Source organism: Rhinichthys klamathensis, unplaced genomic scaffold (genome assembly GCF_029890125.1).
Source record: "Rhinichthys klamathensis goyatoka isolate OS25496 unplaced genomic scaffold, OSU_Roscu_1.1 h1tg000115l_1, whole genome shotgun sequence".
NCBI lineage: Eukaryota > Metazoa > Chordata > Actinopteri > Cypriniformes > Leuciscidae > Rhinichthys > Rhinichthys klamathensis.
Genome location: NW_026606652.1, coordinates 2,564,672 through 2,582,288, shown reverse-complemented (window position 1 = coordinate 2,582,288; position 17,617 = coordinate 2,564,672). Strand labels below are relative to the sequence as shown.

Here is a 17,617-nt window from a genome sequence, read left to right as displayed (position 1 = left end):
GAGTGAAAGATAATGAACGGATTCAGCTCGTGTTGGGAGTTGCTTAACAAGTTCATTTTCCAAACCAAATTTTCTCTGCAGTTTGGCACTCCCATCCTCCCATTATATAAGGCCTTTCGGAACGTTATGCAAGAAATGATGTCTTCTTCTTTGAAGGATAAAAGTTCACCGTTTTAGTTGGGATAATCCAAACCACAGTTGTGTGAGGTTTTCCAAGGTGGGCCTAAGTTGTAGGCCTCGCGTGTCCCATTTATCTTGCTGAGTAGTATCTTGGTCTAAATCCTTCAGGTTTACAGATTAGGACGGAAACATGAAATAAGTTGAGGGAGGATCTCGCTTAAGCCAAGCATGTTGGGTAAGCATATTCTGTCTGTAGAGGGTGATATTTTATGAGCATACTATCCCTTTACATCTGTGAAACTGTGTTGGACTCCACTATTGCACTCCATTCACCTAAAAGTAAGATTAAGTCGCTTATGCTCACGAAGGCTGCATTTATTTAATTTCAATAATTTATTTAATATATTCATGTGATCAAAGCTGAATTTTCAGCATCATTACTCCAGTCTTCAGTGTCACATGATCCTTCAGAAATTATTCTAATATGCCGATTTGATGCTCAAGAAACATTTCTTCTTCTTATTATTATTATTATCACAAAAGTTGAAAATGGTTGTGCTGCTTAATATTTTTGTGGAAACCATCAGGATTCTTTGTAACAATGTACAGAAAAAGCCTTTACTGTCACTTTGGATCAATTTAATGATTAAAAGTATACATTTCTTTAAAAAAAATCTTGCTCTGAATTACTACTTACTAATTACACTAATGCTCTGACTTGATGAATTACTGCTGCGATGGTTGCTACAAAATGTACTGAAACATTCTTTTATATTTGTATACTCAAATATTGAGTATCCGAAAATTCATACTACCAGACATGTGGGATGCAGCAGGTTAAACTAAGGCTTTTGTAGGATATATTGCCCTTACCGACCTCCGCTCTCATGTCTTGTATGACGTGAGAGCAGTGTTTCACGTGATTTGCAAATTCACTGCCCCAGATACTCCCCAGTTTGAGAGGGCCAACTGAGATTAGTTGGGTACACAAGTGGACAGTGGACTGGAATAACTAATCTAACGCAGTATAATGGTTTTAGCACTCTCCCACGTTCCCTGAGCGGCCACTTTCCAAACCAGCATACCAACCTTCAGTCACGCTACACATTGTCTGCTGTACTTGTGAGTCTGATCTCTTCACAATAACACAACCTGGCTCTTACATACATATGGGATCCTCCAACAAGAAGCCCATGCATTAGAGACGCCTAGAGGGATCAAGAGAGCTGATCACTGGGAATTCCTGCCAGCTGTGAATTAGCTACAACAAACCTTTTCTCTTCTCAGCTACTCTACATTCTCCTCCGTGGGCAACATGTTCCTCTTTCTAAAGCTACATTCGTAGAGAATATTTCTGATGAATTGTGTGTAAGTAATCACGCAGGACACTTTAAACCATCTTTATTTGTGTTAGGGCAGGAGAGAGATGGTTTGACTAGTCTTCCACAATGTATGACAAACATTTTCATTCTGTGGACTTTTCTGGCTTTTCGAGAGAACTTCAGTTCTGGAAAGTCTGCGCGCTTTCAGCGTACACGTGCAACTTGTTTCCAATCTTGTTTGTCTCTTTCTATGACCGGTCAACAGCTATGACAACTAAATTTGACGAGGATGCTGCAAGCATGTGTTTATTTAGGATAGTAGTTTTGTATACTTTACTTTAGACCAAATAAATGTCATGTGCTCATCTTTCTTGCAATCAGGTACACCACCATTCAAAAGTTTGAGATCAGTAAGATTTTTTCAAATAATATCATTTATATTTTTATTCAGCAAGGATCAATTTTATCACGATTGTCACAAAACAATTTAAGTAGCACAACTATTTTATTATTAATTGATTATAATAAGAAATGTTTTCATGTTTCATCATATTAGAATGATTTCTGAAGGATCATGTGACACTGAAGACTGGACACTGATGCTGAAAATTCACAGGAATAAATTACATTTTAAAATATGTTAAAACAGAATTTTTTTATTTTATATTACAATATTATTTCACAATATTAAAAAAAAATTATTGTAATTTGAACAAATAAATTCAGCCTTGGTGAGTCCAAACTTTTGAACACTTGTGTATATTTAAAGACTGATGTGATATTGCAGCTCACAGATTGATTAAACCACAAGTAAAACTTATATTCTCTCTGAATATCATGCTAATTAAATTAAGACAATGAACATTTGTCCTTTAGTATCTTCTGTATGTCCTCATTGTGTCCTTATTAGTTGTTTCCCCATTCGGGATATTTGATTTTCCTTTTATTGTTCCAATTTCTTTTGGTGTGATTCTTTCCGCTGTTTCTTTTATTGCAGGGGTCCTTGTTCTGTACACAGGCCCTGGAATCATACAATCTCTTCCTGAGCAGTGCCATAACGGACGGTCTGAAATTGTGGGACCTGCGCACAGCTAGGTAGGCCCTTCATATCCTTTCCCTGGCTTTCTGAGACCTTTAGAGGGCAAGACTGCATAAATGTTGAATTATACAATTATCTTTTACTAAATATTACAATATTCTAAAGATTTAGTTAGCTGCCATGCTTAGGCTTACAGAACATTATTATAAATCACCTTTGAGCCGACGATGAAATGTCTACATTTGTGCCATTTTAAAACTTATGATGATTTAAAAATGGCTATTGAGTAATTGGCCATCTACATATGTTGCTCAAGTTATGTTTTTTCCAGCATACATTTTCATGCCCTCACCTCAGTAAATCGCTGGTTACATATCCTTCAGAGAAGGGAATAACAGTCAAATCCCAGGTTGTTTATAGGCTTGCGGGATACTACCATTACATAATGCCCTTAAGATCGTTCAGAACAACCGGGATTAGGGGCAGTCAGAAAGGTACATACATCATTTAAACGAAGAATCCAAAATTTCCAGATTCTCTAGAAGCTGAGCCTGCCCGGCCCTCTGCCAAAAGGACTCTGGAAAGAATTCCCTCCCTGCAGTTGACCTAACAGTAACCACTCTGCTTTATGTGGAGTGAATTCAGCAATGCTGTTTCTTTTACAGTCCCTCGTTGGTCTGTATACGACCAAGTTAAATATATAGATAAATAGACACTGAAACCCGCGCTATCTGAAAAATAAACCTTGTAGTACTTCTAAATGGATTTGAATTAATTCTAGTTCAAAATTAATTTTGTGCTTGTATAGTACTAGTGTTTTCTTATCCATTTATCCTTTGAAAGTAATTGCAACATCATGGGTGAAAAGATGACATTATGTTCTAACACATTTTTTAGAGTCTGGAACTCTAAGCACACATTCTTGTACTTGTAGTTTCTGTCTCTTTCCTGGATTTGTTTCTTTCCTTGTAGGAGGACAGATTAGTCAGAAATTATTTCTTTAACTTGACAGTTCACTCAAATTATTTTGCCATAATTTACGCACCCTAATCTTTTATCAATTTTGTATATATATATATGTATGTGTGTGTGTGTATACATACAGTAACATAACATAGCTAACATAGATGGGCTTTTTTTTGTAGCTTTTATTAGTTTCTACTAACTTGTCATCTTTTTTAGACTATTAGCTATCAAATCCTCTTGACATACCCAGCCCCATTCGCTTCCATAAAATGGAAAAGAGTGGTCAGGATATTCTTCAAAATAAAAAAAACTACTGTTCCACACTGGCTTGGAAAAACAGAGATTAGTGATGGAGTGGGAGATTAATGATGACAGATTTTTTATTTTTAAATGGCCTGTTCCTTTAAGAACACTCACGTAAATGTATCAGGGTGGAAAAAGCATTTTGGACTCATTTGTCGTCCTGTGAAGGTAGAAACAAAACTAGAACAGAGACAACAACTGCAGCCTGCAGGTACAGGAATCTGTGCAAAAAGTTCCAGACTCTGAACATATTTTTTCTCTGAACTTAGTGATATTCTGCACGTGATCCTCTCCATTCAGTTTTATTTCCCTTATAAGGACAGCTGAAGTAAGTGATGAAAGACTTGTCTTGACTTTGAATTCCCTCACTTTGGGAAATGGTATGAATTGCTTCTATACTTATACATCCTTTATTCTATTATCCTTGGATCTTAGATCTTCCTGCTCTTACTTGAAAACTCAAGAAAGTGTCAAATACTTTTTACTTGCCTTGATAAATATTTGCACAGAGTTCCAGGTCAAGTTCTGGTCAGGAGCGTATAACAACTTCATCCATCCCTGCAGAAACTAACGTCTTTAACGAAGCATGAATTCTCTGCTTTAAAATAAAAGAGTTTGATATGTTATGCAAACATGCTGTACGTTTCACAACTGGCACTTTCCTCCCCAAGGAGGTTTGTAATACCCAGAGAAAGCTATCCGATAGCATTCCCATTCATCTCAATGGCAGTTTTTCTCCTGCCACATGACCCCCCAAAGTACGAACTCTGCTATTGATAAGTCGAATTCTGCCATTTTTGCCCATGAAATCACAATATGTTTTTGAGCCAATCACCTTAGTTGTAAAAACCATATGACTAATCACTCTTGAGCCGCAGGAAAATGGTGTCATCACACTGATTGCCTAAAAACAACTTTGCTGGATAGAATATTTTTTCACTTCTTTGAAGGATTAGTGTTCCAGTGGAAAAGAGAAAGGAAAATTGTCACAGGGAGGAAACCATGAAAAACACTTAAGACAAAATACTAAAGATAAATGCAGGTCAAACACGGGAAACATGGACGGGAGCATATGTGAGAATTAGTGACATCATTTGTCTGCAGTCATTGACAAACTGAGGTCTGGCAATGAAGTCTTTCGGCGCAAGCCATTTTATGTGTATTTTCCATTTTTCCAATGGCTGGCTCTTTAACAATGCTCCAACTTCAAGCACGTGAAATGGATTTATCTCCCCCAAGACTTCATTTAAAGCACAAGTCACATCATTCCAGAGGCCAAGACAAAACCTTCAGCCAAAAGCCATGGAGCTCTGGAAGACTGAGGCTTGTGATCTTCCACATCACCGTTCTCTACCTGTTCTGGGACTGTATGTTTTGCGTATGACAATGAAAATGCTTCCTTTATAGGTATACAGAAGTATATTGAATTTCAGACTAAGAGGGGAGCAGCAGCCCTCTGGATTTTGAATTATGTATGAGAAATACTGAGACTCTGAAGTGCTTCATGAAGACTTTCTAAAAATTTTATGAAGCATCACTCTGTCTTCAACTGCACAGGAGGTCAGGGCACCGCCGGTGGGACCCTGGTACTCAGTCAACACACTGTTAAAGCATTTTTCAGTGTTTGTACATCCTACATTTATTTCTGTCATAGCTGCCATCTTTTAAAAAGCTTTATTAGTTATTTATTGGTGAATTAGTGTTGGTACAGTGTAAAAAGTAACTTTCACTTTATTTTATTTTTTTAAAGTAAGTGTTCATACTGCCTTACAATTTTAAGTTTAGTCAACTTGAAATGTGGCGTTCTATAAATGACAACTTGGATATTTGAGTTATCTCAAGTTAAATTCAGGAAAGTTACTCCAACGCTAAATTTTAAGTTGTGATAGCTAATTACAACAATATTTTTTACATTGAACAAGTAGGTATTATGATGTAACCTACAGAAAAAATCCTCAAATCAATCAGTGAATGAATATAAACAACTGCAACCTTTAAAATCGACTCTTGTGCCTCAAAGTTGATTCTTTTTCACTCAGCAGCCATCATGGCGATGTCCCCAGGCAGCTTTTTTTATAGTCATTCAAGTCCACCCCTTGAAAAGGGTATAACCAAAGTCAGAGAAGATGCTGTTATGTGGTTGTTAGCACGCTTCTATGTAGTTGCTAGAGTGTTTTTGGTTACTGCTTGGTATTTTCATTCTGATTTTTAAAGGTGCTTGCAAAATCTGTGGTGGTGGCTCTCCAGTTGGCATTCTGTTTGTTTCCGCTCTGGTGGTTGACTAAATGTGAAGAAAATATGTGGGCTTTACACAATAAATTTGTTTATTCTTTCTCTTAAAGCATAATCTTTCCTTGTAATGAGAAGCAGATTAACCTTGCTTGTACAGAATGGGAATTGAGACCCAGATCCTCAGAAAAGCACTCTAGATTCATTAAGGCGTGCAAAGCAATCAGAGTGAACATAACAACCGACCTCGTGTGATGAGCAAGAACCTCAGGCAAGCTCTTCCATGATGTGCCATGATTTTTCTGTTGCAGTCCAATTTATTTTAACCTTTACATTATTATCTTTTGAATTTTCTAGTTATGTCAATGCCAGGTTTTTTTGTTTGTTTTTTTAGCTTTTTTTTTTTATTGCATAGACAGAAACAGCATGCTTTGGCAGTCTATGTAGTCTCATTAAAATAGTTAATTTATTATGGTTGTGCTTCTCCATGAAGGCTGATGCTATGGCTAGCATTAAATCAATTTATATGCCCATTTTGTGACTTCCATAATGGCATAATGATCTCATTAGGGTTAAGCTCTACGGGTAATTTCCCATCTGTGGATTTTGAAATAGCACTTTTTAATTTGTGGATGCTCAAAGTGCAGACCCTAAATTCCCAATGAATGTGCTTGTGTTTGAATTCCATGTTGTTACATCTTACCCACATTGACCCAGAAAGCTGTCCAATGATTAGCCTTTAAATCTATACAACATATTGGCAAATGGTAGGTCAATATGGAATTCAACAAGGAAATAATTAAATATATATAAGTATGTAATGTTACCTCCATCATTTAGCATATATACTAAAAGAATGCAGGGAAATGTGGTCTAGCAATTGCAAACAAAGCCCCTAGCATGGGAGTAATGAAGTGAAGCATCGTCTCACATTAGTTTACATAGTCCCTCTGGACCACATGATGAAACATGGATCCTGACTGTTTGATAGCACCTTCAGAGAAATCACTGGCTCCAGATGTGTTGCCCTACTCCACTGAAAATTATTTTGTGTATTTGGACTTCACAGTGTTCCAGAAGATGGTGCTGTATGTTGCTTTGGATGAGTGGTATCTGCTAAATTAATATTTACATTCTAAAGGAGGTGATGTCTACAGAGAGAGACAAAAGAAGGCCTGGAAATGAAAAGCTGATTTTAAACAGATCCACTTTAAGGAATGATGACTTTCCTGAGTGTTTTTTTTTTTCTCTTTCTTTCAGATAACCATTTCTGACTGGTCAAGTCAAATGTGAATATTGTGAATGTGTTCAAATTTGTTAATAGTCATTTATACTGTCTAAATATGTATTTTCCAGCTGCTTTACAGACAAAGGAGTGGATCCTATTGGATAAATATTTGAATTAAAGCATAATGGGCAAAGTTGGGCCACTTTAGCATATGGTATTTAATGTCAAACACTTGCATATTATTCACAAAGCGCCAGCAAACCAGTTTCGGCAGCCGCAAAAATTTGGCACATTGTAGAATTATTCACAAAACTCAACTAATTAATATCTCTTTCTTTCTCTCTGTCCATCTCTGTCAGGTGTGTTCGCCGCTATGAGAGCCATGTTAACCGCTGTCATCACTGCACTGCGGCCTTCTCACCCTGTGGTCGCTTCATAGCTACTGGCTCGGAGGACCATTGTGTGAGTACATTTAATACATCTTCTGCTACAATGTCCTGTAACCCTCGTCTCTGTCTCTTTCAGCTTTTGAGAATAGTTTCTTCTAGCTTAAGTGGAGTGTTTTATGGTGTCATGATAAGCACACGGTGTAATAGAATTCATAAGACCTATAATTCATAGTGCCTCTACATTTTTCACAAGCATTGTACAGAATGTACAGCATAATTGTAAATCAGATAATCCTGTTCTGGCCCAGTGTGAGCCTGTGTATCTTGACAGCGGTAATAAAACCGCCATTCAGGACCGCTGAACAACACATTTATCACATTATAGGTAAAAACAGGTTTTGTAGTCTGTACTTTTTTCTTTTCTCTTATTGGAGTTATGAAAATGTTATAATGAAAATGCTTTGAATATGTAAAGACAGTTTCAAATTTAGAAAATGTTCTAGTTCAACAGCCAAAAGTAAATTATTTCTTTGTTAATAGTTATAGATAGATAGATAGATAGATAGATAGATAGATAGATAGATAGATAGATAGATAGACAGACAGACAGACAGACAGACAGACAGACAGACAGACAGACAGACAGACAGACAGACCACTTTTTTCCATTGACCTCTTTATTTCTCCCTCTTAGTATCTCTTATCATATCCAGCAGCTGCATCACATTTACTGCTGAGCTTCTCCATGTCTTGTGTCCTTTGCCAGGATTGTCAAAACAATTCACTCATATGAGGAAAACAGTGGGATATCCATACTTTCATGGTGTTCTGTGGTTAAAAGAGCTCTGAGAAAAAAAAATAGTATCTTTTACAGAGCTATTGTCCCATTGACCTTAAAAAAACTGTGGATGTTACTCAACAATTTCATGAAAAATGACTGGCGATAGTGGGTTTTGGCTTATGCAAATGCTCGTGAATGACCTAGATTTTGGATTCAAAGAGAAATATTTAAGATTCAGCAATATTTCTAGGTCACTAATCAAATAAAATTGATCGTAAAGATGCTCTTTGGTTTATTCTCAAACATAGCTAGCATGATCATCAGGTTTTACACAAACTTACCATTTAAAGCAGCCACTTACTCTTTTCTTATAATCCATATTTTGAACTGAATGTTTATTTTTGTCTTTTTGAATCAATCAAATTACTTTTCCACATGTGTCTCGTTGCCAGTGTGGGAGGACTGCCGTCTCTGCTCTGTTTGTGTATGTGTGTTTAGTCTTTGCTCAAGTCAGTGGAATAATATGTGCGTGTTGATAGCTGTTATTAATCGCCGGCACTGGGTAAAGCAGTTTTGAGAAGATCTCCACAGCACCGCCTGCTTTCCAGTGTTTCCTGGAAGCCGAATGGAGAGAACAGTAGTTTTGTCTTGAGACTTCGATAAGCCAGATGAATTTGTTGATGCATTTTATATTTCACAAGACAATCACAGAAAAAAGAACATCGCCATCTTATTACTGCATTAATCCCAAGCCTTATTTTAAGCCATAAGTAACAAATAGAAATATGATCAACAAAAAGTGATTGATTTTGACCTCATAGGAGTGAGGACATGGAAAACATGGCAAATTGTGCTTTTAACCACATTGTAAACTGTGTTGCCATTACCTATTAGTAATTTAAGGGGAGAGTTCACCCCCAAAAATCCCAAAATAAATAAATAAATAAAAATGATCATTTACCCAATCTTTATGTCACTTTTCTTCAGTGGAAAATCTTTTTTCTGTGTCCAAATCAACTCTGGACCCTATTGACTTTCATTGTATGGACAAAATATAGCACTGAGACGTTTTTCAAGTTATTTATTTTGTGTTCCACAGAAAAATAAAGATAGATTTGGGTGTTAGATAGAATTTTGGGTGACCTATCCATTTAAAAACAAAAATAAGTAGAGGAATGTCAAGAGAAAATAAATAAAAGCAAGCCATTGACTAAATTCCATTTGTTTAAGATCAAATATTGAACATGAAGAAGCATTTATTGCATATTGCTTTGTCACATTGCATCTTTTTTGGACACAGTGTCGGCAGATCTCATGGGCTTCCTATCTTGTTGACCATGTTAGTTTTGCACGTGAAGCTGAAGTTGATTTGTAAGTTGTTCTAGATAAGGCCATCTGCTAAATGCCTTAAACATACACATAATTGAATGTTGCAAAAACCTGTTAGCGATCTCTGGCTTCTTTCTGGCACAGAGACCCGTGTCTTTTCCAGAACACTCTCAATGTATTTCCGAGGACTGAATAAGAAACATATGGAGGAACCTAAACAGTCTGCTGTGATAGGTCTCATGTTTTTATCTATATGGCAGATTTTTTAATGGCCGGTTTTCTCTGCCTCATCTGTGGCAATATTAACCTTTTCAATCATTTGTTAATGCTGTAAATGATGCTGTATACCCTGGTTGAAGAAAATTATACTACCGTTCAAAAGTTTGGGGTCTTTAAGATTTTCGGTCTCACACAAGCTACATTTATTTGATCAAAAAATAAATTCATATTGTGAAATATTATTACAATTGGTAACACTTTACAATAAGGTTTTATTTGTTGACATTAGTTAATGTATTAACTAACATGAACTAACCATGAGCAATTGTCACGGTTTGGGTTTTGTTTCTTGTACTTGTCATTGTCTTTGTAGCTTTGTGCTACAAACACTAGAACTGAGCTTGGAAATAGTGCAGATCTGCTGATTTGCCTTTTTTAGCTATAAATATTGCCAAAATGCTATCAAGAAGATTCCATAGACATGCACTCATGCATACTGTTTATCTTTGTTACCCGGATAGTTAGGTTTTAAGATTTCACACAGTACATTTGTAATCCCTAGATTTGCACATTTTCAAGGTAACACAAATACTGCATGCAACATGAGGTAGCGTGTTTGGCCTCTTCAACATTTTTTACTTTTTTCTCTCAGACACTGAAGCCAGTGTATGAAAGTTTCTTTACAAAGAGTGTGAATGCATAATGAGGCAAGCATTTTTTGCTTATATTGATGTTGATAATATGTGTTTCATGTGTTGTGCTGAGACTTCAACCTTCAACCTGTCCTTTAACCTTTCTTCCAGGCCTATATATATGACACACGCAGCAGCAACTTTCTCCATAAGCTCCAGAGACACTCTGAAACGGTCCTAAATGTGGCTTTCAACCCTGCAAATCCAGAGGTAAACAATATTAAAACAATATCTCATTAAACGATAACTCTAATTTTACTGAAACAATACCAGTTCTTACAAAGCAGCTATAGTGTTTAAGTTTTAGGGCATTTTAGGCTTTGGTTTAATGCCTCCAATTTCATTTATTCAGTGTGCGAATAGGTGTAAGAAAGTAAGACCAATTGCGCAACCTAAGACTGGAATTATAACAAAACTGTTTTTGTACATGACTTGGGCTGAATTAATTACACTGTAAAAAAATATATGATCAATAAGTTATGACAACATGTTTTTACATTGCTTTAACTTAAAAAAGATAATAATATAATTTAAGGTGAAATTACTTAAACATCCAAGTTGATTGTACTTAATTTTAAGGCTGTATAGGACTTAATTATAAGAATAAAAGTAATAGGTTAGGAGTTTAGAACATTTTCAAACCATACTGATAAATATAAACTTTGGCAAATATCAATACAATGCTGCCTTGCAAGCACTATAATCTATCTCTCTCTAACCAACTGAGCTGCCTTGCTGTACATTACATAGGCAGCTACCTATACGGCATAATTCATTATTAATTTCAGTTATGTTTGACATTAAGCTATTGGGTAAAATAATCCATTTTAATTACACTACACAATTTTTACCAGTATTTTTCAGTACTGAATTATACTGATTTCTTTGGCCTTGTCTGCAGGCTTGGTTTTTTTCTATTGTTGTGCATTCTGGGATGCTTCCCAACACAGCATGCATGCTATCCTGCCTTAATTAGAATTAAGATGCGGTCACATAAGCAGATTTTTGCCTGCAAAAAAGGTCCATTGTCAATAGTGGAGTCCACAAAGTTGCTTTCTGTCACAGAAAATTTGTGAGACAAACTTGAACTCAAAGTTATATCTGCGTGGGGAAATGTTTCACTCTCATGAGATATTCCCGGTGGATTCCTTTTGAAATGACTGGAATTGTTTGTGTGTACTTGTAGCGTGTACTTTTTGTACTGTAGGCCTACTCTTGAATTTTGCTTCTAACCACAAAGACTATAAATGACAGAAATATTCTTTTCTCAAATACCTCATGACATAGATTACAATAACATAAGGTATGAAGGTACTGAAAAGAAGAATCTCTTCGACTACTGAATGAGATTCTTTTATTACAGCCTTTCTCGTTGAGTGCAGCTGAATATGTTTTACAGTGTGTGTTTTGTCCCGCTGCCTTACTGTGGGACATGTGAGAAACCCCATCTTCCTTTCACCGTTAAATGAATCCACAGAAAAAGCTTCCACAGGGGGGTTTCACGCAGCGAATCAAAGGTTGTGTGGGGAGATCGCTTTGAGACACAGCACGAGCCTCTACACCCCTCACTCGGTCCAGTGTGTCCTCACCTCAGTCCCTGGTCTCCAACACAACTCAACACGTCACTCAGACGGGCCTGTTACAGCCATCATACTGCTGTTTTAATAAACAGAGTCCTCATATCGAATGTTAGTCAAATACATTCCAACAAATATCTGTTTCATTGTCATGTTAACATGAATGATTTTGCCAACTGTGCTAAAGGTAGGCCTATGTTTTGAGGAAAGATCTGAGATAAATGTTTTGTTCCCTGGTGTATGGCGGGCTGTGAATCAAGTATATGTACTCTGCTAAGGTTGTTACTTTAGGCACAAGAGAGCTCTAAAAAAAGTTTTTTTGTGTTGCCATGGAAAGCACAATAGGTTTTAAAGTCCAGTGAGTTAGACCTGGTATAATAAATATGGATTGAGAAATCCAGCGAGGTTATGGAAGCAGTGACAGATCCTTTCTCATGTATTGTGATGTACATCCAAGTGAAACATATTATTGAAAAGAAGAAATGTAGGGCGGGGACTTGGTTCAATCCACTGGTTGCTGTTTGGATGAAGTGGTTCGATCCACTGGTTGCTGTTTGGAGGAAGTGGTTCAATCCACTGGTTGCTGTTTGGATGTTTGGATCTGAATGCGAGATTGCAGTTGATTTTAAGAAAGGGTCGGGGTTTTATGCAGACGAAATGATTGGAGAAGTCCGGCGTATATCACTAGAGAAAAGTTATTTCACTGGTAGATTGAGTTATTATGTTTTGATTAATTACAGGATTAAAAAAACACATACATGGGTGAATAATTCACAATAAGATCAATAACATGCAGGAAATAGATAGGGTGAAATTCCATTTAATGTCAACTTAAAAAAAAAATAGTTCACTGAAGATTTTTAATTCTATTGTCTACTCACCCTCAGGTTGTATGACTATCAGGTGGTTTTTTTTTTTTTTTTTTGTGGAACGCAAAAGGAAACATTTGAAGTTTTTTAATTTGCACATAATATGAATCAGGACTGCGGTTTTGATGTTTCAAAAAGGATGCAAAACACAAGGATCACAATTCCGACTTTATATCACGCAATTCTGACTTTGTAACTCGCAATTGGGAGAAAAAGTCGCAATTATCTTTTAATATGTTTTATTCTGAGATGGAAACAAGCTTTCATTCAAAACCACCATAAACGAGTCATAACAGTAATCCACGACTCATATACTGTTATTTTCCAAGTCTTCTGAAATAATATAATATCTTTGTGTGACAAATATATTTAAATGAAGTCGTTATTTCGGTTGTATTCCTCATTTGTAATAATGTAATTCAGGAAAGAAAGTCATATGAGTTTTGAACAATATGAGAATGAGTAAATAATGAGGGGACTTTTATTTTTGGGTGAACTATGTCTTTAAACTACAAATTAGCAATCTCACTAACCGTTTTTGATCAGCGGTGGATACGAACGTGCTGTAACCTTGGACAGTGGAACGCAGGGAGGAGTGAGTGGTAATTTACAGGGCTGTAAAATGTATTCTTTGGTTTAGTGCTACAGGACGTTTTTGCGAGGGAAAGTGTGATTCATGCATTGCAAATGTGTGGGATTTATAAAGCGCTCTGGAGTGAGCTCAGCGTGTGCTCACATCTCTGATTCTCTGGGCCATGAGAGAGAGACGTGATCGGCAGGAAGATCTTCCTTGTTGGGGAATAGATGCTCGGTCATCATCTGGTCAGTATATCAACCGAAGAGCTGAAGCTGTCTGAAGTCTTGCCTTGTCTTTGGCCCTTGAGCAAATGATCCTCTGAAAGACTTTTGTGCTTTCCATTAAGGGATTCGGTGCATTGAAACCCCAGGGCTATGACATCTTTGGCAGATAAACTCTAGTGATTTAAACAATCAGATCAAATACTTTACCAGCATTTACATTTTTTAAATTACACAAACTTTCTGTTAAAATAATGAAGGAGTGTTTCTTAATCTTGGATAGCTCAGATTGAGACTCTATAATGATCTCAGATACAGTGACCCTGAAATGCCACAATTACAGTACATTCATTTCATTGATAACAAAATCAAACCAAGTGATGTCTGCGAGCAAATGATGCTAGAGCATAGCTCAGAACTAACTTGTTTTAAAGATTTTTTGCACTGGTTCCTAAATGATTCCAAGATGTTTTTAGTGACTATATGAAGCCAGTTGTCCTAGCATAACCACAGGTGTAGTTCAACACACTACCCATGGAAATGACCCAACTCAAAAAAATAGAAAATTCTGTTATAATTCAATTACCATCATGTCTTTCCATCATGATATTCACCAAGGCTGCATTTATTTGATCAAAAATACTGTAAAAAAATATTGTGAAGTACTATTACAATTCAAAAGAACTGTTATCTATTGTAATATATTTTAAAATGTAATTTATTCCTGTGATAGTAAAGGTGAATTTTCAGCAGCCATTACTCCAGTCTTCAGGGTCACGTGATCCTTCAGAAATCATTCTGTTCTCTTACGAGAGGTTCTCTCGTATTGCGTAAGTTTAGCTTACGCTACGGAAAGATTCATCTTCTCGAGATATTGAAGCCAAAAAATTATCCTTAATTTTGTATTCATTGTCAACGCAGTGCAGCAGCTAGCAGACCTAGAGCAGGCCATCTCGCGTGCTCATTGGCTGCCCTGCTGGCATCTGCTGCAGCCTACCAGTGAGCCCCGCGTGACGTCACGCCCAATGAAGGGCGCTCGCGCCTTCATAGCGTCACAACCCGCCAGAATGGGTGTGGCTTAGCGTATAAAAGAAGGGGCTGTAGGCTGACTTCCCTGATTTTTCGACTCTTCAGCGAGCTCTCCGCATCGCTGGATCAGAGAGAAGCCACCGCCGCCGTCGAACAGCGAACAGCCAGCTTAGGACAGCGCTGAGGAAGCCGGCCGTCTTCGCCACCTTCAGCCATCCGTGCGAGCTACGCTATCCGGCGACGTATCCTTTTACTCTGTTGTATTCTCTTCTAGCTTACTCCTAAAAGAGCGCGAGTGTCTTTTTAAAGATGCCTCGCATTTCCTGCGGCTCGTGTAGGGCCCCGGAGACAGCCGGAACCTGTGGCCACTGCGACGCGCTCGCTGGAGAACCTCCCTCGAGCCTCGCTCTCGCCTTCCCCGCCTCTCTTCACCGACGCGCAGCTGCCGCTCACGAGCCTCACTGCCGTCGCGTCTGAGGATGAGGTTGAGGGACACGCCACAAGGGACTGCTGTTCTAACCGCGGCTAGCTTCCTTTACGTTACAAGTTACAACTTCCTTGTCCGTTCGGACAACATGTCTGTGGTATCCTATGTAAACCGTCAGGGCGGTGTCAGATCCAGAAATCTCTGCAATCTGACGGAACGCCTCCTTATTTGGTCTCAGATGCACCTGCGCTCGCTGAGGGCGGTGCACGTGCCTGGCCATTTGAACGACGGCCCAGACAAACTGTCCAGGGACAATGTTCCCCCAGGGGAATGGTCCCTGCGCCCCCAAACGGTCCAGAAACTGTGGCGCCTATTCAGCAGGGCGGAAGTCGACCTATTTGCGTCAAAAGACAACGCTCAATGCCCGACGTTCTTCTCGAAGGACGAGGACGCGCTGGCCCAGGTTTGGCCCAGCCTCCGGCTATATGCTTTCCCTCCGGTCTCTCTGTTACCACAGGTGATCAAGAGAATCAGGGAAACGCGCCACTCGGTGCTCCTCATAGCCCCGCGTTGGGAGAATCAGATTTGGTTCCCGGAGCTAGCACGGCTGTCACATACAGCTCCGTGGTCGATTCCGGTGAGGGCAGATCTCCTCTCTCAGGCTCGCGGCACGATCTGGCATCCCCATCCAGAGCGCTGGTCTCTGCACGCATGGTTGATCAACGGGTACTCGTTGCCCTGCCAGAAGGAGTAATGAACACGATCGCGCAGTCTAGAGCCCCTTCCACGAGAAGGCTCTACGCGTCTAAATGGTCGGTGTTCTCTGGATGGTGCACCGACAGAGGTCTGGACCCGCGGACATGCGGGGTGGCGCATCTGCTCTCCTTCCTACAAGAGCTGTTGGATAAGGGAAGGTCCCCATCCACGCTCAAAGTATACGTGGCGGCCGTGGCAGCGTTCGCAGAATCGACGCACGGCCAGTCATTAGGAAGACATGAGTTGGTCATCCGCTTCCTTAGAGGAGCTAGGAGGATGAACCCGCCGCGCCCCCCGTCGGTTCCCATGTGGGATCTTTCACTGGTCCTAGAGGCCCTGAAAGCTTTTCCCTTTGAACCACTAAACTCCGTGGGGTTGAAATATCTATCACTGAAAACCGTCTTTCTGACTGCACTGTCGTCAGTAAAACGCGTGGGGGACCTGCATGCGCTGTCTGTCAGCGCATCGTGTCTTGAGTTCGGGCCGAATGACTCTAAAGTCATCCTCAGACCTAGACATGGCTACGTTCCTAAAGTGATGGGCACTCCGTTCAGAGCGCAAGTTATCTCGTTGTCAGCTCTGCCAGCATCTGACAGCGAAAGTGATGTGAACCTCCTCTGCCCTGTCAGAGTGCTGAGGTTTTACATTACGCGCTCCGCCTCATTCAGGCGTTCGGAACAGCTGTTTGTTTCGTTCGGTGGGCGCACCAAAGGTCTCGCCTCCTCGAAACAGAGCCTGTCCAGATGGATAGTGGACGCTATAGCAGCCGCTTACGCGTCAAAAGGTCTGCAATGCCCTCTGGGCATCAGGGCTCATTCCACGAGAGGCGTGGCCTCTTCGTGGGCATGGTCCAGTGGAATTTCTATCCATGACATATGTGTAGCGGCGGGCTGGAGCTCCCCGTCTACCTCTGTCAGGTTTTATAACCTAGAAGTTCCTGCCTTGCAGGCTAAACTGTTGTCAGTTTAAAGGAGAGGTGTATTCTGCCCAGACCTCCTGCTCAGATCACTCTCACATGACTCAGCTCTCCTGGTTGAGCTGCACTAAGTAGGGTATGTGCCATGTGCCTATACAGACCGGCGCGCTGCTCTGTATTCCCTATGTGTGCTTATGTACAAGTGATGGCCCGCGTGGCTGGCCACCTTATTCTCCACCTTACAGGGTTCCCCTGAAAGTTCGGGGTCTCATGGTGGATGCTTGGCGCGCACGGCGTTGACAAAGTGTTCCCGTAGCGTAAGCTAAACTTACGCAATACGAGAGAACCTCTCATGAGAGAACGATACTCGGTTACTAACGTAACCTCGGTTCTCTCTAGAGAGGGAACGAGTATTGCGTAACCGGCCGTGATCGCGCCACGAGCGACTTCGCTTCAGTCGTCGAAAAACCAGGGAAGTCAGCCTACAGCCCCTTCTTTTATACGCTAAGCCACACCCATTCTGGCGGGCTGTGACGCTATGAAGGCGCGAGCGCCCTTCATTGGGCGTGACGTCACGCGGGGCTCACTGGTAGGCTGCAGCAGATGCCAGCAGGGCAGCCAATGAGCA

At 39.7% G+C, this 17,617-nt stretch overlaps 1 protein-coding gene across 1 annotated transcript in view; it reads left to right on the top strand.

Moving 5' to 3' along the window:
- Positions 1–17,617, top strand: part of wdr27 (WD repeat domain 27) — a 62,413-nt gene that overhangs the window by 20,367 nt on the left and 24,429 nt on the right. The window contains exons 21-23 of the mRNA XM_056255007.1: positions 2,440–2,537; positions 7,567–7,669; positions 10,729–10,827. Coding sequence (XP_056110982.1) covers positions 2,440–2,537; positions 7,567–7,669; positions 10,729–10,827 — 300 coding nt within the window. The remainder of the gene's footprint in view (positions 1–2,439; positions 2,538–7,566; positions 7,670–10,728; positions 10,828–17,617) is intronic.